Here is a 23,251-nt window from a genome sequence, read left to right as displayed (position 1 = left end):
TGGTTGCAACGGTTGGTCGGACTGAAAATGAACTGCAAGGTCATCCCCACCCTTTCCCTTCAACGTCCCCGAAGAAATAAATGCACAAAAGACCAAGTAATGTTTCTAGCAATTTGACCTGTGCGGTGAACATGTCAAAATCATTAGAGATGTGCCGATTATGACTTTCACCGACTAGCCGACTAGCCGATTAGTCGGTTGTAATAAGACCGACTAGTCGGCTAAGCCGATTACGGTTTGAAGCAGAAGCTTTAGTCTTCTTACATCATAATTTACCCTTAATTAAAAAATATGAGTAAGTTATAAAAAATATAAGGAGATTATGATATTTTTGGTTGTCACAATTGTGACTTTGATTTGATTAGATTATGTAGGTATGGTTATAAGACATATGTTTTTTTTCATATTTTTTTGTTTTTATCAAACAGTTCATGTTTAGAATTTTTGGATATATATATATACTATATACATATATTACTGTGCATCTTGTACATACAATCTTGCTTTAATACATATAACTGAGTTTGTTAATTTAAAAAATCTACTTTTTATTTTAATAATAAGAAATACTTATAAATGTTCATTGAAGATAAGAAGATATTATGTTGTTTTTTATGTTAATTAGGATAGGTACTAATTTTGTTAAAATAAATGTCATAATTATGTTTTCTTTACGAGCAAGTTATTTTAAAAACTGATTACCAAAGGAAAGATTGCTTTACATTTTTTAATGTATAAGACTGATTATAAAATAATATATAATCAAGGTTTTTATTTCATGTAGCTCCCCGCAATCATATTATTGAGAAATACATACAACGTAAGAAGCCGGATAGTCAGCGCTCTTTGCCGATTAGTCGCCGACTAATCGCCGACTACAATAGTGGCCGGATAGTCGGCTTTACCGACTAGTCGGAACATCTCTAAAAATCATTTATTTCATAAATAAAAATGTGCAAAATAACATTTATGAATGATTTTAAATTACAGATTTATAAAAAGGCTAAACATCCTTGGAGACAAATATTCCCCAAAGTCAAAAACATCAAAATTATAATATAATTATAGGCACATTCTGACATCCGTGATTGGCATCAACGTTTCAAATGCCAGTGGAGTGGCGATCAATTACCCGGCTCCAGGGTAAACTTTTTAACCAATAAAGATTTTTTCAATAACTTAATGAGTAAAACCTCAAATTGTAATATTTAATTATTGAAGACAATACTAGCGATTCCTAAATGAAAATTTGAAACAGAAAAATTAGAAAAACATACGGTCGCATCTAGGACTTCAACCCAGCACCTTCACCTTGCCTGAGCTAATCCTACTCTATTTCTTTCGGTCATAATTTAAGTGTATCTAGAACTGCCAACATATCTTCACTTAACGCATATTTTATTGGCTGCTATCTTTAGGTATGATCGGAAGATTTATCTCGAACTATGTGTCTTAAATAAATATATCCTATTTTTATTTTAATGTATGACATATATTTCAATCAAATATACCATATCCTAATTGAAAGAAGAGGGGCGACCAGTATCAAAAATGTAAGAAGTTACAGAGGAGCTAACTGTGATTCGGATCACTATTTGGTAGTAGCCAGCTATAGATGCAGAATAGCAAGAGATATAAGAGAAAAAAATCAGCCAAGTATCCCAAAGCTAAACATCGATGCTCTTAAAACACCAGAAGGATTGGATAGATACCACGACTCACTGTCAACAAACCTACCAAACCAACTGAGTGATCAGCTCTCCTCAAACGATTTAGAAGAGGATTGGACCAGTCTGAGAGATGCACTGCTGACAGCGGCAGAATCAGGCATTGGAAATAGACCTAGGCAGGTTAGAAATCCCTGGTTCGATGAGGAGTGCATACAGAGCGTCTGCAAGAAAAATGAGCTAAGAAAATTATGTATAGAAAGAGGAACAAGATCAAAAAGACAAGCCTACGAACAAGCACGAAGAGATGCTAACCATTTGATTAAAAGAAAGAAGAGACTATATTTTAACAACATATTGTTGAAAATGGAAAACGATTTTGTTAATAACAATCCACGTGAGGCATATAAAGGCGTCAATGTATTTAAAAAGGGCTTCAAACCCAACACATCCCTGTGCAGAGATAGTAATGGAGACATAATAGGAGATAAGGAAAAGATTAAGACTAGGTGGAAAGAATACTTCCAACAGCTCTTGAATCCCAATAACAACCTGACAGTCGAACCAACTCACATTCCGTATGAGTTAAATAATTATGAAACGACTAGAGCGCCATCGGTGGCAGAAGTAAGGGCTGCCCTAAATAAATTGAAAAACAATAAAACACCGGGAGGAGACAATATCCCGGCAGAGCTCTATAAATATGGAAACGAACATCTGAAAAACCTGCTACACAATCTTATTGTAAAAATATGGACCGCCGAAAGAGTACCAGAAGAGTGGCAAACTAGTATAATATGCCCCATACATAAAAAGGGAGACAAATTGAAATGTGAAAATCACAGAGGAATATCGCTACTTTGTACAGCGTATAAAATCTTCACAACAATTTTGAAAGAAAGACTAGAACGTCATTCAGAGAACTTGCTGGGAGAGTATCAGGCAGGTTTTAGGAGGGGGAGATCCACCACTGATCAACTCTTTACTACTCGACAAATCCTGACAAAATGCTGGGAATTCGATATAGACATTTTTTTTTTTTTTTTTTTTTAAAAAGAAAGACAAACATTCCCAGGTTACGAATAACCCAACAATGTTTGAAAATCTCCTACTACCACCACAGAAAGCCGAAAATGTTGCTTGTGTTGTGATGGAGGACTTAGCCAGCCGAGGAATCGAACACGCGACGCTCGGGTGAGACCCAAGCGCTATGCCCACTCAACCACTGACCGGTCATCATATATCAACTATTTGTTGACTTCAAACAGGCATATGACAGTATAGATAGGGAGAAAATATATGAAATACTCCTAAATTTTGGTATACCGCCCAAAATAGTCAAGCTTGTAAAAGCAACGATGGTTGGTTCACGATGTCGAGTAAGGATAGGAGGTGAAACAACGGAGGATTTTAACGTCTCCCAGGGGCTGAAACAAGGTGATGGCTTAGCTCCCACTCTTTTCAATATTGTTCTGGAGCACGTCGTGAGGAAGACAATGATTGCTACCGACTCAAACATTTGCTACAAAAGCAATCAAATAGTTGGATATGCAGACGACCTTAACATTGTCGGAAGATCCTTACAGGCTGTAAGAGAGGTGTTTGACCCTTTGGAGACTGCAGCAAGAGAGGTGGGCTTGCAAATCAATGAGAACAAAACTAAAATCATGATGCAAACCAGAACCCCACACCGCAGAATAAAAGATAAAGTGAATTTTAAAAACTCCTATAACTTTGAAGTGGTCGAAGAGTTTGCCTACCTGGGCTCCATCATAACGCAGGACAACGAAGACCCAGTAGAAGTAAGAAAGCGCATCACAGCCGCTAACAACACTTACTTCGCGTTGCTGCCAGTGTTCAAATCCCGAAACGTCCATAGGAAAACCAAAATAACCCTGTATAAAACAATTATTAGAACGGTATTGGCCTATGGATGTGAGGCGGGAACACTGACAGCAAAGTCTGCGGAACGGCTGGACACCTTCGAAAGAAAGGTACTTCGAAGAATCTTAGGAGCGGTGCGAGAGGGAGAGGCATGGAGAATCCGCCACAATAAGGAGCTATATGACATCTACCAAGCTCCCAGACTCTCCACTCATTTACGGCTCCAAAGACTAAGATGGGCCGGACATGTGCACCGAATGCCAAGCACACGTGTACCAAAGAAGGTTCTAACAGGACACCCGGGAGGCAAACGAAAGGCGGGCAGACCTAGGCTGAGATGGGAGGACGATGTCAGGAAAGATGCCAGAGGACTACTCCATGTTGCAGATTGGAAGACGACGGCCGAGGACAGAGGGCGGTGGAGGCTCATGTTAAAGGAGGCCAAGGCTCGAAATGGGCTGTAGCGCCATTGAAGAAGGAGAAGAAGAAGTATGACATATATTTACTTTTATTAGCAATATGGCTATTATTATTTTCAATAATTAAATAAAGATTTCGTCGCAGGCGGAAATTTTGCATTTCGCGTGTCTAATATTATATAATAAGGAAACATGAACTGTCACAACTGCAGTGAAAATAAATTGAGGGGGTATAAAAAAATTGATAATGATCAATTTTATATAGTACTGAGATGACAATATTTTTATTTAGAAAAATATAACGGTAGATTTTTCAATATTATATTTAATAATATTTGGCTAATTCACCTTTAGGGCGCTCTATATACCGAGGAATGTCTATTATTTCAATGCGTGGCCCCACGGCTGCCCCGTCTGCCAAAGTAATCGGCACCGCCATGCACCATTGAAATTATGCATTTTATTTTTATACCAGAATGCAATTTTAACAGATACTTACAGCCATTTGTAGTATAATTTTACAATACGTGAACTCTTAGATGCAGTTTTTCCTACATTCTGGAAATATGCAAATGCGTGGGGAATGTTTTTGAATTTTACCCAACTGAACAACCATTTACCACACATTAATGGTTATTGATCAGTTGTGTAAAATATAAAACACAAATATGTTTATTTAAGTAGCTGTACCCCGCCACGCATTGCTGCGGTCTGTCTGCCTGTGCAGATAGAGAAATAACACTGTTGCTTTTACTTCCGACAGATAGCACTGTTTAAAAAAAACTTGTACGCCAAAATTCATTATTAAAAATCAATTGAATCTCTAATTTTTAAAAGTCTTGTTTCAGTTTTATACTTTTATCCGTCCACTTTATTGTGGGTGTGAATTTTGAAATGGCGCCTCAATTCTTCTTCTCAGGCGCCAACATGCCTCGTCCCAGCCCTTGTACTCGTAGATCCATTTGACGTCTGACTGACATGCAGAAAGTTAATGTGACCTAGTATCTCATCAAAATGACAGTTCAACACACCTACAAAAAGTTATATAAAGTCATGGAAAGTGATAAACAAAAACTAGGTTAAGGCGATGCCATACGTAGTAATGCAAAATCATGTGTTTTTGGTTTGAAAATTTGGTCGCCTAGAAATGTTTCAGATGCTTTAATTAAATACTGCGAGTAGAATACATCTTGGCCTTTGAAATGATCGAGTATTTTTTAAATAAGTCTCTTTATAAGACCAGAAAAAAATAATGTATTAGCCCCATGAAAACTGCTTTAAAGTTCAAAATCTTCTACTTACGAACCTATTTTCGGTTATGATTTTATTGTATAATGTGGAAAATTAAGTTAATTATAAAATGATCGAAAAATAAAATTTATGCCTGAACATCCACAAAATAAAATAAAAGGCACTTTTTGGCCATGTTTTTTTCTTGCATAAATCAAAACAAGCGGGTGGTGTTAAGCGGGAATTTAAACCTTATCGCCATCTACGTAAGAGTTGTTATTGATAGCGGCTCAATTTAAAATATTACACGACGTAGTGCATCGCCGTACTGAAATATTGCAGTATTTATATCGGCTGATGGAAGGCTAACAGGAAACAGATCGAGTACTTATTAGGAGTTTGACAAGCCCAGATAACGAGAATGCAGCTTTGATTAGCTGGACGGATTTCCGACGTTAGTAAACAACAAAAAGCAGCTTAAACAGCTAAAGGCAGCTTAAAATTTTTATAGAGGTTATTTTGAAGAAACAAGAAAGTTGTCAGAATGAACTAGAAATGTTTACATACAAGCAAACGTATGCCCGGCGTTGCTAAGGGTTACGAACAGGACCGTTTTAAGCCGTGTAGGCATATTGAGTTTGCGGGCCCTTTTTTAAATATTTTTTTAACTTACAGGAAAACAACAAACCATTTTGTTCGATTTTAATTTTTCGGAGAGTATCCTTAGCAAGATAATATTGTTAAACGGAAATATTTTTGTATTATTTAAAACGGAAATCTTAAAAACATAGATGTTTGACCAGCTAGTAGCCGAGTGGACAAATGCGTCAGATTCCCACCCAGATGTCGCGAGCAACCAAAGACGATATGTTATGCCTTAAGGGAGTGTTCCTTTGTGTAGTTAATGTCAAAAATAATATTAAAATCGGGCCCAGGCGGAGATCCGGCCCTGGCCGAGACGATGAGCTAAGTCTGTATCTGGGTCTGAACTCAAAATTGAAACTTTGCTTGAAATGGTTTTGGTGACCAGATCTGAATAGCCAGGTATCTCTCTACCTTTATTTTCCCCATCTACCTTCTACTTTCAGCCTTACAACATACCTTAATCGAGGATGCCATAGTCTCACTGGCTCCAGACGGTTGGTAGCAGTCGGGACCAGTGGTGGCTCGTGACTTTTGGGTGTACTAGAGTGCTAATATTATAAAAAATGGCATTTCTGATGTTGTAATTGAAAACATTTTTTTTTTTTCGAAAAATTGATTTTTGTACGAAGATTTTCGGGAAATTTCAGTTTGACCATGCGCCGCACAGATTTACTGAAAATCTTAATATAATAATAAAAAATCGATTTTGAGAAAAAAAAATACTTTTTAAGCTACAACATCAATAATGCCATTTTTTGTAATATTAGCGTTCTAGTAACCCAACATTCACGAGCCGCCACTGGTCGGGATCTTGTACGGTATTCACATTTTAAAAAAAAAAATTAACTTGTCATATTTATTATAACAGATTTGTAGTTTTGGTGCCAGTTATAAACGGCTAATTAAATATTTCTAGTTTATTCTGACTACTTGCTTGTTCCTTCTCTGTAAGCTCTATATAAAATTTCAGCTGCCCTCTGCCCGCCCCTGAATCACGCGCTTGCAAATTGTAATCTGAAGGAGGACTACAAAAATAACCTAACCTAGTTTAATAAGATACTACTAGATAGTTATAAATCTGGACAGATGAGTCATGCTCTCAATTTTGCATAATAAGACAGGAAGTTATTGAGACCAAACTGACCATTCTGAGCAATAATTTATGATAAAAATCTACATACCTACTCACACACTTTTACCCGATACTCTTCATATGTTATTATATATTCGAGGTTATAGAAATTTCTTGCCCACACTTTCGTTACTGCAGGATATAAAGGGGGCGGCAAAACAGACAGTGCTGTTTTTAAGGGCTATTAAAAAAATGGCTTTATGCATCAAGTCCTAAAGATGACATCAGTTTAAATGGTAAAAGGTAGAGAAGTCGGGGACGCCCGAGGAATACTTAATGAAATATCTCTGCACTGGAATGGGATACGGAGTCGCATTAAAATCTATGTAATGTAGTTTTATAACAGTAACATTGTTGAATACAGTAGTGACTGTGGAAGAAGTCAGAGGCGCCCGAGAAATGTAAGAGAACTGGCAACAGGAAAAGCCAAAGAACATGACTCAATAGTTCTTCAGCGTATTAAGTATGCTGGGCCAGCGATTCATATTATCCTAGAAACATTTCAACATGCCGAATGAAATGACGAAGATGGTAATTATTCCCATAGTTAAATCAACAAAACTTGATCCATTATTTGTGATCAACAACCACCGACTAATTTCTCTCTCGACCGCCGTGGAAAGATTATTTGAAAAAATTTATCGACGGTCGTAACAGACCATCTAAAGACAGAGGATAACCAGTTCGGATTTAAATCTGCCCTGTCAACATCCATGGCAATATATTCCTTAAAGAAACTATCAGCTATTATAAACTAAGGAAAACGCCAATCTATACCTGCTTTCTAGATCTAAGCAAAACTTTTGATCGTGTTTGTCACAATTAACTCTGAGAAAACTTAGGAAAAGAGCAGTTTCTGAAAATATAATAGCGATTCTTTCAATTTGGCACACGCAGCAAGAAAATGTGGTGAAATGGTCTGGCGAGTTTTCCAACCCATTTTTTTTTAAGTGGCGTAAGGCAAGGAGGAAGCATGTCTCCAGCACTCTTTAATACACTGATGAACTAATTCAAAGACTTAATAATACAAAAATAGGTTGCCATGTTCAAGGAGTATGTATAAATAATATTAATTACGCAGATTATATGGTTATTCTAGCACCGTCACTTAGCGCACTAATGAAACTACTTCAAATATGTGAAGATTTTTCATAAAATCATAACCTTGTATATACGTACAAATCAATCGATATGATTTTCAAATGTAAAAACGAAATCATGCGAACACCTTCAGTATGGCTAGATGGATGTTAGTCATAGCGTCAAACAACTGGGACATTTTATCATAGACGACCTGAAAGACATCGAGGATATGAAAAGGCAAAGAAGAGCGATATCCGTTAGAGCAGGTATGCTGTCAAGGCGTTTTCACCTTTGCAGTACAATCGTATAAAATATGCTTTTCAACGCATTTTGCACTTCGCTGTGCACGTCAGAACTGTGGGTGGATTACACTGCATCCCAATGGCATAAACTAAAAATCGCTTACAATAATGCTTATCGCCAACTATTCCGCCTACCGAGATACTGCAGCGCCACGGAAATGTTCCTGGAAGGACGAGTACACTCTTTCAGAGCGCTTCTCTGCCATCACATGGGAAGCTTATGGCGCAGACTATGCCAATCAAGTAACAAAATCATCACTGCCATGGTTGCATGGATGGAGTCCCTTGTGATGGCCCTCTGAAGACGGAAGATGCTCAAATATCCTTCATAAAGGGCTGCTTGCACACATTTTCACCATCTGTGTATTCTTATTATTATTTTTGTATGTTATTTAAAAATATGTAATGTATTGCATTACATTATTGCATACATTATGGAATAAACTCTTGTAATTATTGATCCACTATTCTAAATAAATTAATTCATTTCTTCAAAACTCTGTCGAAAGTCCGGGCATCACCGAGACCAAACAACTAATGCAAACTCCAGATGACTCCGTACGTAGGCAAAGTAAAGTTGTTTAGTAATATAATGCTATTTAAAAATTAAAGGTTTGCCAAGTAAGTGCCTGTCAAATGAAATTTCCACAATCTGCCTAGCTTGAGAGTTGTGAGGTTTGCAGATTCTCGTTTCAGCAGGCGCAAAAGTACGCCTTAAAATAAGAACATACGTAGCCTTGAAGTTGTATAGTTTGCGGACACTCTTCTTGGCAGGCGCCAAACAAGCGCCTTACAGATGAGATTTCCGCAATCTGCCTAGCTTTAGAGTTGTGAGGTTTGCAGATTCTCGTTTCAGCAGGCGCCAAATACGCGCCTTAAAAATGTGGTTTCCACAATCTGGATAGGTGCTTTAAAGCTGTGTAGTTTGCGGAATATCTTTTCAGCAGGCGCAAAAGTACGCCTAAAAATAAGAATATACGTAGCCTTGAAGTTGTGTAGTTTGCGGATACGGACAGGCGCTACATAAGCGCCTTACAGATGAGATTTCCAAAATCTGCCTAGGTGTAATTTAAAGATGTCTATGGTGTAAGTGTCTCAAGTGCAATTAATTTTTGTGATTAATAATATTTGAAGTGTCTTGGTTTCGAAAATTTGTTATTTAATAATGTCATGACATGAGTGATGGTTTTATCGACTGAAGAAAACGTTTAATTGTTCAGGTGAGTGAAAAAAATATCAAAAGTTTTATTGTGAGTGTGGTCTTGTAACAGGGTATTTATTCCTGAATGAAAGCTGTGGAAGCAGTTGGAGGGAACCTATTAATTAATGGCTTACATGGGCACCTTATTTGTTAGGTTAGTTTACTGAACGGTTTTCTACTTTACTGCGGTAATGGCGCAATTCAGTGAGTCACAGGTTATGAAATAGGGTACAGCCAGAGGCGGATTAACTGTTGAGAGCGCCCTAGGCAAGCACCTCATCGGCGCCCCTCTAGCGACCACATATTATAAATTTTAACAAGTACCTAAAGTAGCCGAATTTGTAGTTAGGTGGGTTTTACGTGAAAATAAAAATTTCGTGGGAGGGGGGGGGGGGGTGGCTAGAGAATTTCAAGAAAATAAAATTTGTCCCGAAAAAAAAAAATCATGGGGGGGGGGGTGGCTAGAGAATTGTTTAAAATTGATGTTTTTACGTGAAAATTATGTTTTTAACTTGACTCTGAAGTAGCCCGACCAGTCGCCTTTTAGATTTTTATTTGTGCTTGTAGAGTTTGCCATCTTTGAGTTGAAGCTGTAAAAAATGTGTATATTTCTTGAAGGAGACCAAAGAACCAACAAGCTTCTTGAGCGCATTCAGCGGCACATTCACCCACTAGGTTAAGCGAATGTGCAGAGCAGGGTATATATTCTGCTAGGGGACATAGTTCTTTTATTTTGGCCTGTAATCCATTGTAAATGCCTGACATATTTGCGGCATTATCATACGACTGGCCTCTACAGTCTAATATATTAATTTCAATCATGTCCAATGTTCTAATAATAGCATTTGCTATGTCTTGTGATTTGTGACCGACATTTGCGATAAACTTAAGAAAACGTTCAACGGGCGTACCGTCGGTTTGAATGTATCGGATCACGAAAGTTAATTGGTCAATGTGGGAAATATCTGGTGTTGAATCCACTATTATTGAATAATATTTTGATATCTTGATTTCATGTTTTATTTGTGTTAATATTTTGTTTGCCATCAATTCAATAAATTTGTCACACGTTGTAGAACTTAAGTAATTGGTATATCCCTTTCCCTTGCCGCCATATTGAGCAATATGTTTACTTAAAAACGGATCAAACTCCGCTATGAGTTGCAGCGTCATTAAGTAATTTCCGTTATGAAGAGAGCCAAGTTTTTCGTCATGTCCTCTAAAAGGTAAACCACGCGATGCTAAAGATTTTACAGTGGCAACCACTCGTTTTAAAACTTCACGCCAATAAGTCATCTCTTCTAGAAATTGAGCGGCGAGCTCATGATCGACACGACCGTCAATGTTAGATCTACGTTGCAAGCTCAAAATACATGTTTTATGTTCATATGAGTTTTCGTGGCTTTCTAATCTATTCGATGCGTTCTTCCAATCATTAAAACCAACATCTTGTTTTCCAAAACTAGTTCCACCACCGAATAATAAACAAGGTCCACAATAAACTTTACCTGTGCTTGGAGAGTAAATAAGCCATTTCCTTGGAAGTTTTTCTCTATTTAACAACTTTCTTTCAAACATTGTTTTTGTTAAAAAACGTGAAATTTTATCTTCATATATTCTCTTACTCTTATTTTGATTAAATCCATTAATTGCAATGTATTCTTGTGTTTCGTTATTGATATCCCACTTGACTGGGTCACATCCCACGATAAACAGTCTATTTTGCGACTGCCTTACAACTTCTACGGCTGACGGAGTAGGCAGCATGGACAAATCGTGTTGTTTAGAACTAGTAGGAATTTCACATTGAATAGACTCGGTAGAAGACGCACTGTGAATTGCGTTAGAAAATTCCGAATCATCACTTTTTAATTTAGAAAAAAATGTCTCAATATGTTTCGTATGCTTTATAATATTTTGATTTTTTTCTTCTTTTTCCTTAGCCTTCCTTTTATAAGCTGCACCACTAGGTTTCTTCATCAATTCACTCATTATTTGGGTAATGAACTAAAACGCAATGTACTAATTAATTCACACAAATACCGCTGCGAGTACGTAATCAATAGAAGCGCGCGTAACCGGCGACATCCAAGCTGAAAGTGATGAGTGTGACCGTCACCCCGTCATCCGTTCGGAAGTCCGGTGCCGGCCGCTTAGCCCCTGCCCCCGCTGCGCCCTTTGCCCTGCAATCTAGCAACGCCCGCGAACGAATCCACGAGCGAGCGGTCTTCTATTAAAAAATCATGCGATGGAGGCATGGAGGAATAATCAAGAAGGCGAGTATGCTTTGGAAGCTCTGCATCTCTACAGAAGTAAATAATCTTTTATATTGTGTAAGCAGGTGCATACTTACTTACAAAATTAAGTTTATATATATATATTTTTTTTAATTCTAGGGGCGCCCGCCGGCGCCCCTTTGTAACTGGCGCCCCTAGGCACGTGCCTACTTTGCCTTAGGGTTAATCCGCCACTGGGTACAGCAGTAGTCGGATGAATCTAAGGTATGGCCAAAACAAATATCAACAAGTAGCTGTACAGATAGTGCAAAATACTAGATAGTAAATGCTAGCTAAGGTTTGGTTGGGCGAGCCGAACTGCCGAACTGAACCTTAACTTATGGGAAAGAAACAAAGCAACCGCACATGGCGCGAAACGCCGCTTGCAATTGTGTCGTTCCGTTCCCGTAATTCATGGTACGGTTCGCAAATGTATAAGTACCCTTAGAGAGAATGTACGGAGTTCTAGAAGTGTTAGATGTGGCAATAGGGGATTCAGATAACTGTTGTATTATAAATCAAGAATAATAGGTCACACAAAACGCTCTTTACGCCAGTTCTGAAATGCAATATAAATCAAATTAAATGGAGAATTGGCTAACTTAACCTTTACGACGCTATCCTTTTCGCAATCTATTCCATCAGGCGGCACGTTTTCACAAAGTGTGTGTTTTTTAGTGAACTATTATTGTTTTTTAATCATGGATCTCGTATGATCGCAGATGGATCGCATATACATGACAGCCTTGTAGATCAGGTTAACTCGTAGGAGCCGGCAAGAATAAACATAAATAAAGGCCAACATGAAGACAATACCATACTTGATAAAGTGACAAAGGCAAAAAGAATGTATAAGGTCGACACTTCAATTGTAGTGCTTCGTGACCTGCGGGGGCACAATTATCCAACAACTGCAAATTCAGGGCTCCGGTTCTTTTGTGTAGTAAATTGAGGAACAGCAGTTCAGGTCAGGAGAGAGAGGAGGGAAGAGTGAGTATTATGTAGAATAAAAACAGGGCTTCAATTAATGACAGTGTTTATTTTATCATTTGTATGATATTTTCGATAAGACGGACTCGGCGCTCCATAGATACTCGTGGTTATCGTCAGCCTAGTAGTTAAAGTGTCAAGAAATCACAATTCAGTTAATCATAATAATAATATTGTTGGAAATCATTCGGGCAGCTTTATACAGTTCTGGGATGGGGATAGGCGATACTTGGAAACAAACAAATAAACAAACAACTCTCGTTCCATCCAATCTGAGGTAAATTATTTCAAATATCTAAATGCGTTTTATCAAGTACCCAGTCAAGTCTATAATATTATTTACAAGTGCGACGAGCGCCTCCCGGGCTCACGGCTCACCGCTCACCCCTCACACCACTCACTCACCACACACACACTCAACTCACCACGGGCCAGGCCGGTCACAGGGCCAGTCACTAAGATAAAAGTAGGTTGGCTTATAAAAAAATAACAATAAGATACGTTGCCGGGAGAGCTCGCCGCTCTGCGGGAGACGCAGGCCCTTCATATTATAATAGCAAAAACAAAATTGATTAAAAACTTATGAATGCTTAATCTAATCAATAATAAAAAAATTTCATTATAATATATAAACAAATAAGGAAAAAATCCCATCACAATGATCTTAACACTAGTAGACTACAGCTAAACGGTCAACAATTACCCAATCTCTCGTTTGGCGACTAAACGTTACGTAAACAGCCGCGGCCTCTTCCCTTCCACTTACTTACAGCTAGTATGTTCAATATGTATAAAGTAGTATGTATATGTCTTAGCGCTAACTTAAACTAAAGCTCTATGTACACCACAATTAGAAATTCACTATTCAAAGAATGGTGCTAGTTGGAAATGTCCACCAGCACCCTCGGTGTTTGTTCTTGAATTAAATTAAAACTACAAAAGACTAATAAATCATCACCAATACAAGTACAACAGTCGTTCCATTGAGAATCGATTACTTGTTGATTTGGGCTCCAATGGATTGATTATACTTTAACCCAATGGGGTAAGTATATTTTATTTTTCATTATTTCTCCTTACATAAATACCACACCACAATTTCTCTCTATCAATCTCAAATTCAATCCATAAAGCAAACTGATTCGAGTTTTTTTTTATAAATAAACAAAAATAATCCACAAACCACATGATGAGAAATTAGAGAACATACATGATATCAAAATCTTACACGACATTTAGAGTAATCGAAGCTATCAAACTTTTATTCCAAATTGATTCAAATTTATGACAACGATTTTAAAAGATGTGGATGTTTTAAAAATGACTTATTAACTTTGTTTGAAAGTTATTCCAACAATTTAGAAAAATTCGAAAAAGAATTTGGGCAGTCGCAGTGTAACCGCATTAACTAATCTTTATCCAAGGTATCTTTTAATTATTTAATATATAAAATAGATCATTTTTATTTATTCATAGTGACTGTAATATTTAAATAATTGCAAATACAACAAAACTAATACTCATCATAATGTGAATATGTAGAAAAATGATTGTGAAAAATTACAAAGGAAAGTTCTCAGATTAAAAAACAAGAATAACAATTTTATAATTTTACATCATGGATAAAAAAATTCACCATTCTTAAAAGTAATGTGGAAATGTGTCAAATAATAAACAATATTCTTCTATGCAATATGAACCTGAGAGTCTGTCTGGGAGACAACATCTGGAGATTTGGGAACATCCATGCAAACACATGCAGTAAATGGAACTAAAGTCATTGTAGAAAAAGAAAGTAAAATAATTAAACTTAACGATAACAGATTCCGACAAGAAAATGTTGAAAATAATAATTGATATATAAAATAGAAAACAATGTAATTATTTAAAAGTCGCACAGTCGCAGACAGAAATTAATTCTGCCACATGCAATAATGCATGATTAAAAAAAAATACAACATGAAACTGCATTTGTTACATCAATCAAATTTGTCAAGTCAATGTGGGTTAATCAAAAAACCCTTCGTCAAGTCGAGACAGGGAATCAATCTGGTAGACCAAAGAATTGATTCATTTCTCGTCATTCGGTGCGTTTCTCCTCGTCGATACGCGATTGTATCGAGATAACGCTTTTTATCTCTTGCGATGATCTACAAAGATCGTGCCGCATATTGCGGTGGTTAACTGAGCCTTCCACCTTTTTGAATGTTAATCCTCGTCACTGAGGGGTTCATACTGCGAGGACATGAGGGGTTTGGGTTCCTGGGGCGGCAGCAGCGGAGGCGGTCTGGAAGGTTCCGAGATAGCCGCGTCCGAGGGCTGGGTTGTTGCGCCGGACCCTGCCACTAATCCCGCTACGTTCAATGCGGAGAAGGGATAGGTGTAGGTGGCGAGGGGAGGTGGCGGGGTGCCAGCAGCGGCGGATGGTGCGTCAGAGTTGTTGGGTCGCTTGCCCTCGTCCTCCGTGCGCATAACCTCCACGATGCGGTGCGTGACGTATTCGAAGGCGCTGAGGTGTTGCGGCTGGTGATGCAAGGGTGGCAGGGGGGCCGGAGGGGGCCCCCCGCCGGAGGGCGGGGGAGGGGGTACCGGGGGAACCACCGTGCGCCGAGGTACTCCTCGGTACTCTTGTTGGTTCATTCTGAAACAAGGAAAGGAATATATCACAAACTGCATCATGAAGAGAGGCGGGATGTGTCATGGAATATAATGGACACAAAGGATTAGGGGAACAAATTACATTCTGCCTATATGTATTTCATTATGGTCACAAATACACAAATAGACCATCAGCATCATTTTAAATTCTTTCACATTTTAATGGTCCACTGTTCATTCTCAGCAGGGTTGCTTTGTGGAGTTGATTGATCTGCGGATGACTGATCTGTCAAGCATAACAGTCTACGAAAATATACAATCGCAACAGGCTATTGGGACCCATCCAATGCTCATCGTCGATCTGTCACGATCAGGCCGCCGTATTAAATGTTTGATGTTTCACTGAGAACCAATCAAAAACATAATGTATTGTACCTACATGCAATCACACAAGAGGTCAAGGATATTCAATTACATAACATCAAAATAGCGATAACAGAATAATTCTAACCTAATATTCTATAATAATATCTTTTTACTTTGCGTGTATGAAGTTTACAAATGAGAAACACACCCAAAAGATCAATGGAAAAAAATATCTAAAAATTACAATGGTAAAATAGGTTCACCAAATACACTACACGCAAAATAATAACGTATAAGATATTAGCTGACGCATAGTTGCATTTTGCAAGCGAAATATTACTCATCAAGCCCTTTTTCCAGAATGGTTTGAATGATTCTGACGCTGTTATTATTATCCCACAGTTGCCTCCTTTTTTTCAGTAATTTTATCACTATAATGGTTTGTTTGGTTGTTGACTGGACTTCATACAAAATGACACAATCCAGTGGAATCTATCTCAGGTATAGCTCTTGCGCGGGAAGCTGCACTTACGAAATTCCTTATTTTGATATATAATTAATTTCATTTTCAACTAAATGTCTAATTTAGATGAATTTATAACATTTATTTTAAAATGTCTTAAAATTAAAAAAAAAATATGGTTTGACTGAGGATTAAACCTTTTTATTTAGGAACTGGAGTGAACAACTCTAACAAGCTCGCCGAATGCCGATCGGTAGGACTGACATTTATTTTGTATATTAACAGCTGTAATGTCATCTGATTTCAGAGAAATACGTTAATGTCTGCGTACGTGGTTGCCACCAAAAGTTGCATTGTCATCGACAACGAGTCCATCTGCCGAGTTTCAGCTCGATCGGAAGTCACGAAATTTCCGCTTCCAAGATTTGCATTCATTACTGACACCAAAAGAGAAATTCAAATAGATGAATTTAACAACATTACGGTGTACAATATTACAATGAGGTGTAAAATGTTGTTAAATTTTGTTGACGGTTCGGTGCACGAGTGAAAGTTAGGACGAGCCGCACGTCGGACATGTCGGGTAGCCATGGTGAGTATAGACATGCTAATAAAGCGTCCAACCAAAACCCCTGAGATCACAAGGCCGGGACACAAAAAGGGTATTTTTTAATTAACTAAAACATTTAAAAATGTTTTAATAAATAATAATAATGTGTCCCGGCCTTATTATATAGGATGTTTTGGTCCAACTCACGGGGCTATCAAGTACCATAAGACATGAGAGAAGAGGGGGTGTTTGTTTACCTGGTGATGTGGTGCATTGGCTCCGGGGGCTCGCTCTGCTTGGGAGGCCCCTGGCGGATGATGTGGCGCTCCTCAGGCAGATTGCGGCGCTTCCACTCCACGTCCGCCGCCGCCCCCGACCCCGCCGACCCGCTCATATTATACGGGTTCGGATTGAATCTGGTAACAAACACAAAAGATTAATACGCGTCTATAATAACGTCAACATCAACAAGTTAAGAGAGAGACTAATAATGAAGAAATAAAGGGTAAAAGTGTATTCTGGGCATGCCTGTTTGCCTGAAGAAAATTTAATTTTTCATTACTTCTGATGTGCAATATGGTTGTGAATGATGAATACTTGGAGCAGGTGGATTAGTTTTGTGTATTTGGGAAGAATGTTTACAAGAGATGGGAATGATGGGCTGATAGAGATGAAAGACTAAACGGAGATGTGGCTGGCGCTAACAACAAATGGTCCAAAGAAGCGAAGCTAGTGCTGGTGAGGGGAAGGGGATGGAAAATAATAAGGTTATTCTGAATGCGGCTAAAATGATTGTAAACAACTCTTGGATTTACCGATATATTACACCACTCCAGTTGGTAAGTTAGTGAGAAGAGTGTGTACCTGGGAGTGTAGAGGCCGGGAGAGCTAAAGTCCTTGGCAATGATAGAGTCGGTGAGCTCCCCGAGCGTGATGGACTTGGTCTGCTGCGAACTGTCGCTCTCCACGATACTGATGACGGCAGGGGAGAGGGCCTTCCTCTGAGCTTGCATCTGGTCGCGGAGCGCCTGCTGCTGCTGTGCTTGCTGGATTATCTGCGCCTGTTGCTGCAGAGACTGCTGTTGCGCCTGGACAAACAACAACACATATTATTATGATGTAGAACTTGTACATGAAACTCACACCAGTGACATTGACCCTAAAAATCGGAAAGGATTTGCAGTGGACTGTACCAAAAACATTGGATTACATTACATTTTTAACATTAGCTTCACATAGGAGTATCGTCTTTGGAGACGCTGTGTGGAGGGTATTTTTAAGGAAAGGAAGGAGAGGAAGTTTTGGGAACGAAAAAGGTATGAGGAGGGAGTGATGGACGTATGAACCCATCCCTTCCACTACAGTGCTGGTGCAAGGCGATGGGTTGAGAGTCCTGCTGGAGAATTCAAAAGGTGTCCCTCAACCAGTCTCCCAATCTGGCCTGCTCCCAGTGGGCAGACGCATGCGCCGTCAACACCTTGACATACCTCATCCTATGAACCCGGGCACCCCTGCTAGTCACCAAACCATTAAATAATTGGCTTATAACAAAAGTTCCTGCTCTTTGATACAGTGGTTTCATGACATGGACATTGAAGGAATTTCTTGAGAAACCAATAGTAAACCTAACCCAATCTAACCTATTGTTTTTTCCAATTATGTACCACAATTATAATAATAATAATACAACATTTCGTATAGTGCAGTTTTGTGTTATTTCATTTCAAGTGTGCTTTGCATTAGCTGCATAATTGTCAGGAACAAAAGGGTTTTCCAGTTACACAAAAAACTCCTTATAAACCGGTTATACAATAGGAAAAGTTTATATATACGGTTTTGTCATGTTTCTACGAAAAAACATTTCAAATGGTATATATTGTGGCAAAAGCTGATATCACTTCTTACATGCCATGTAAAAAACGTAACGTAATTCAAGTGCAAATCAGAGCACAACCTGAAAAGTCGGTGATAACCTGTTATGAAAATAACATACGATTTTCACTCTAAGTAAGAACCTGTCAAATCTGTGATTTATCTTGTCTATTGTTTATGCTCTGGCAACTTAGAACTTTAACAGGAAGTGAGAAAAAATTCAAGATGGTGGCACTTCCCGGCCGGTGACAGGAGAGACAGGCTGTCCGGTCGGGGGGTCAATTATTATTTCTGGAGGTCTGAGGCTCTAATCGAAAGTTATTTCATGGATTTGCGATTAATACCGAAATGTTCAGTTTGTGCTTCGAGATTAGAAGTCTAGTCATATTTCCCGCGAGTGGAATTCGCCCCGGGTGGCGTGAATAATGAAAACGTTTTTACCATGTGTGGCCGTGGGGGTAATCATAGTTTATCCAAGCGATCGGTGATTATTTCTGCCGATAAACTGTTTTCGCCGTGTGCATTTTGATTCAGAGCATTATTAAGTTCCACCTTGCCTCGTGGAAGGGCAACTTACGGATTAACCGTCTACTCAGGGCTGGACCACACTGGGCCGTAGGCCAGCCACATTCCGATGCCGTCTACTCCTCTTGGCTGGACCACACTGGGCCGTAGGCCAGCCACATTCTGATGCCGTCTACTCCTCTTGGCTGGACCACACTGGGCCGTAGGCCAGCCACATTCTGATGCCGTCTACTCCTACTGGCTGGACCACACTGGGCCGTCGGCCAGCCACATCCTGATGCTGCCGTCCTCTAGCTACATGGCTGATTCATCTACTCCGCCATTCGCGGCACTCAGTGTTCGTTCCTCATAACTAAATACGTTCTTATTATTTTAGACAGGGTAGATAGATTCTACGTTCTGGTCGATGGGGGTAAGTTTTCACCTTTTTGTATTTCTCTGTGAAATTTATCAAATATAATTTGTTACGGCCAGTCCAAAGTTTATCCAGATTACTTTCATTCTACAACCTTGCAACTTCCTTTCAAACATCATGTAGATGGGATATATTTTTCCCCGCCCTGAATGGAGAATTATGCTCTACCGTCGGTAGGTCGGTTTGGCGAGCTCTTTTCCAGTTCAACCACTGGAAGGGACTCTGGCGCGTTGGCCTTCAAAGACCAACAAAGTCAAACTTGGCCACCCACTATTCAATCATATTAACAGTCAATAATGTACTTAGAAAAACCACACACAATAACAGCCTATTAACACATCTATGGGCTAAGTAAGTATCGTAACATTGTGACAAATTCTTATTCATAACATGGCGCATCAACGTGGTTGGTTCGTATTTGTTCTTATTATTTGATTTTGAGTCGAAGTTGCAAGCATTTTAGTAATCATGTGTATTTGTTTTGTTTCGACGTGTCTCACATAAAACATAACCTATAAATGTTATTAGGTACATAAATGTCAGTCAACAGTGCGAACTTATTAAAGTGCCATCAGTGCAACCAACATAAATAACGATTTGTACGCATTATTATAATTTATTTTTATTTTACGGGCAATATTATTTTATTTTACGGGCAACACAATACTATGTGTCAACTTGACAGCTAAGAATGTCAAGCGTAAACAAACATCGCGATTTTGACAACAACTGTCAAAATAATAATACACTTTGAAAGTTTCGATAATTATGTTATGCAACCAATACTATACAGTGCTTATAAGTGCATTTAATTATATATTTGCCTCGCGGGAGTACAATATATTCATAGCTATCGTCATTAGCTAATTTATAATCATTTTGTATTCAATACTTGCAGTTTCATAAGTAAACTTCAAAATGTCGACAATAATAGACAACATCAATGAGAAAAGGAGATGTGTCATACTGAAACAAATTCCTCAGGGAACAATATTTATTATTCTTTTTTGTAAATTAAAGGGGCATCTAATATCGGAATGTAGGAAGAAGAGTCACAACAACTCTAAACCTAGGGTTGCTTCTTTAAAATATGGAGATTCAAAAAAAAAAAAAAAGGAAAAAACTAAATGTGAGTCGCTCTGTTCACGCGCCTTCCTTTGCGCAGAGGAAGTGCGAGTGCAGAGTTGGCTTCGCTTGGTTAGACGGGTTCTTTCGGGCTCGAGTTCTGAGGTGGAGGTACCGCCGCCGAAGAAAAACGGAAAATTTAATTTTACTCTAGTTGATACTCGAGTATAATTTCGCATTAAAATAATAAGTTAAAATTTTGTAGATTATAAAAATATACATATTTTTAAGTTCGTCCTTCACGGAAAATTAATTTTACTCCAGTTGATTACTCGAGTATAATTTTTCATTAAAATAATAAGTAAAAATTTGGTAGATTATAAAATATATATACAAATGTGAGATGCTTCGAAACACAAATACATTTATATTTCTGGTCACGATCAGTTCAACTTAGCTCATATTTATTTTTAAGTTTATTTTTATGTCAACTTGGATTATACGACGATATGAACCCGCATATCCTCTTGTATTCTAAGCTTAATATCATATGAACTGTGTTCATATACCTTTATATTGTATTACTTTAAGTAAAAACATATGGAGTTATTCGCCCAGTATTTCAAGATGTTCCGAGTTTAAATATATTGTGCTTACATAGGTCTCATTGCCCATTTGTCTATGTAAGTATCTTTACTATTACAAAAAATTCTTGTTAAGTTTCTATAAACAAGTTACTACTGAACTAATATTAATAAATTTAAATAATATTAAAACTTCATCATTTGAAAAATGTAAATCAATCCTAAAAATAAATTAGTGATTGATTGGTTCCTGTGAGAACCTCGGTAATTAGTTACACTAATACTACAATTTACAAATTGAACCCTCGGGGACAAAAGACGAATACTTAATTGATTGGCACCATTTTAACGATGGTTGTAGACTATTTATAGCACCATTTATTTACGATGGTCGCTAACAATTCTATTGGCACCATTTTTAACGATGGTTGTTTACTAAATAATGTGGCATCATTTTTGCGATGATTGTAAGACTATTCATAACACCATTCATTTACAATGGTTGGTTATATCCTGTATTTCATATACCAATGGTAAAATAAACTTATATATTGTTTTCTATTGTATAACTGTCAGAAAAACTAAACCCACGAGACCAGTTTAGGGAGTTAGATAGGAATACTCTTCTATAGAGGAACTCTTCTTTTCCAAAATGGATTTAGAATCAGTGATAAAGTGCAGATGGTACACCATCTACGAGTGTAGCCTACTTTGGCTTATTTAAAAAAGTGAATCTGAACAGTGATGCTTTGTGCATATTTAATGTTTTGATGTATATTGATGTCATGCTTTAGTGATAATATTTGTATACTAATTTTAAGTTCTATTCTGTTATAGATGCTACGTCTACGGTAGTCCCAGACGAGAGTCAGAATACATCACCCAGCGTCGTACATGCTGCGGGTGATTACGGGCCCCGTCCACGTATCTTCTTACTGCTAATTGTGTACAATTTAAGGTCTTTATTTCTAAGTTCTGATTTTGTTATATCTAATACTCTGAACTTCAATTGGATGCGCCGCAGACTCATCCATCATGTCTTACGCATGATGGGCGCGACTGATTTTGTGACACACCCTTTTGCAAGCATACTATTACTTTTAGTACATTTCTGCTATATAACTCGTTTTTTTATGTTATTATATCATGTATGTTTTAGGAACCCATCAGACCAAGTTAGGGTATCTCTTAGCTCAGGCTTTTATTTTGTTCTCCTTGTGTTTGAGGGCAAACACGTTGGGGGCGACCGGGGTAATGTTATGAAAATAACATACGATTTTCACTCTAAGTAAGAACCTGTCAAATCTGTGATTTATCTTGTCTATTGTTTATGCTCTGGCAACTTAGAACTTTAACAGGAAGTGAGAAAAAATTCAAGATGGTGGCACTTCCCGGCCGGTGACAGGAGAGACAGGCTGTCCGGTCGGGGGGTCAATTATTATTTCTGGAGGTCTGAGGCTCTAATCGAAAGTTATTTCATGGATTTGCGATTAATACCGAAATGTTCAGTTTGTGCTTCGAGATTAGAAGTCTAGTCATATTTCCCGCGAGTGGAATTCGCCCCGGGTGGCGTGAATAATGAAAACGTTTTTACCATGTGTGGCCGTGGGGGTAATCATAGTTTATCCAAGCGATCGGTGATTATTTCTGCCGATAAACTGTTTTCGCCGTGTGCATTTTGATTCAGAGCATTATTAAGTTCCACCTTGCCTCGTGGAAGGGCAACTTACGGATTAACCGTCTACTCAGGGCTGGACCACACTGGGCCGTAGGCCAGCCACATTCCGATGCCGTCTACTCCTCTTGGCTGGACCACACTGGGCCGTAGGCCAGCCACATTCTGATGCCGTCTACTCCTCTTGGCTGGACCACACTGGGCCGTAGGCCAGCCACATTCTGATGCCGTCTACTCCTACTGGCTGGACCACACTGGGCCGTCGGCCAGCCACATCCTGATGCTGCCGTCCTCTAGCTACATGGCTGA

At 38.4% G+C, this 23,251-nt stretch overlaps 1 protein-coding gene across 3 annotated transcripts in view; it reads right to left on the bottom strand.

The window, feature by feature from the left end:
• Positions 1 to 12,858: 12,858 nt before the first annotated feature.
• The window catches only part of Smr (nuclear receptor corepressor smrter), a 608,275-nt gene continuing 597,882 nt past the window's right edge, over positions 12,859 to 23,251 (bottom strand). For all 3 annotated transcript variants that reach the window (XM_089645124.1, XM_089645125.1, XM_089645126.1), the window contains 3 exons: positions 17,671 to 17,894; positions 17,064 to 17,222; positions 12,859 to 15,470 (listed from right to left, as the gene is read on the bottom strand). In XM_089645124.1, the coding sequence (XP_089501250.1) occupies positions 15,038 to 15,470; positions 17,064 to 17,222; positions 17,671 to 17,894 (816 nt within the window). In that variant the 3' untranslated portion in view covers positions 12,859 to 15,037. The remainder of the gene's footprint in view (positions 15,471 to 17,063; positions 17,223 to 17,670; positions 17,895 to 23,251) is intronic.

This window comes from Hesperophylax consimilis, chromosome 22 (genome assembly GCF_061612785.1).
Source record: "Hesperophylax consimilis isolate HC1 chromosome 22, BYU_Hcon_1.0, whole genome shotgun sequence".
NCBI classification, from domain to species: domain Eukaryota; kingdom Metazoa; phylum Arthropoda; class Insecta; order Trichoptera; family Limnephilidae; genus Hesperophylax; species Hesperophylax consimilis.
This window is presented reverse-complemented; position numbering and strand designations above follow the sequence as displayed.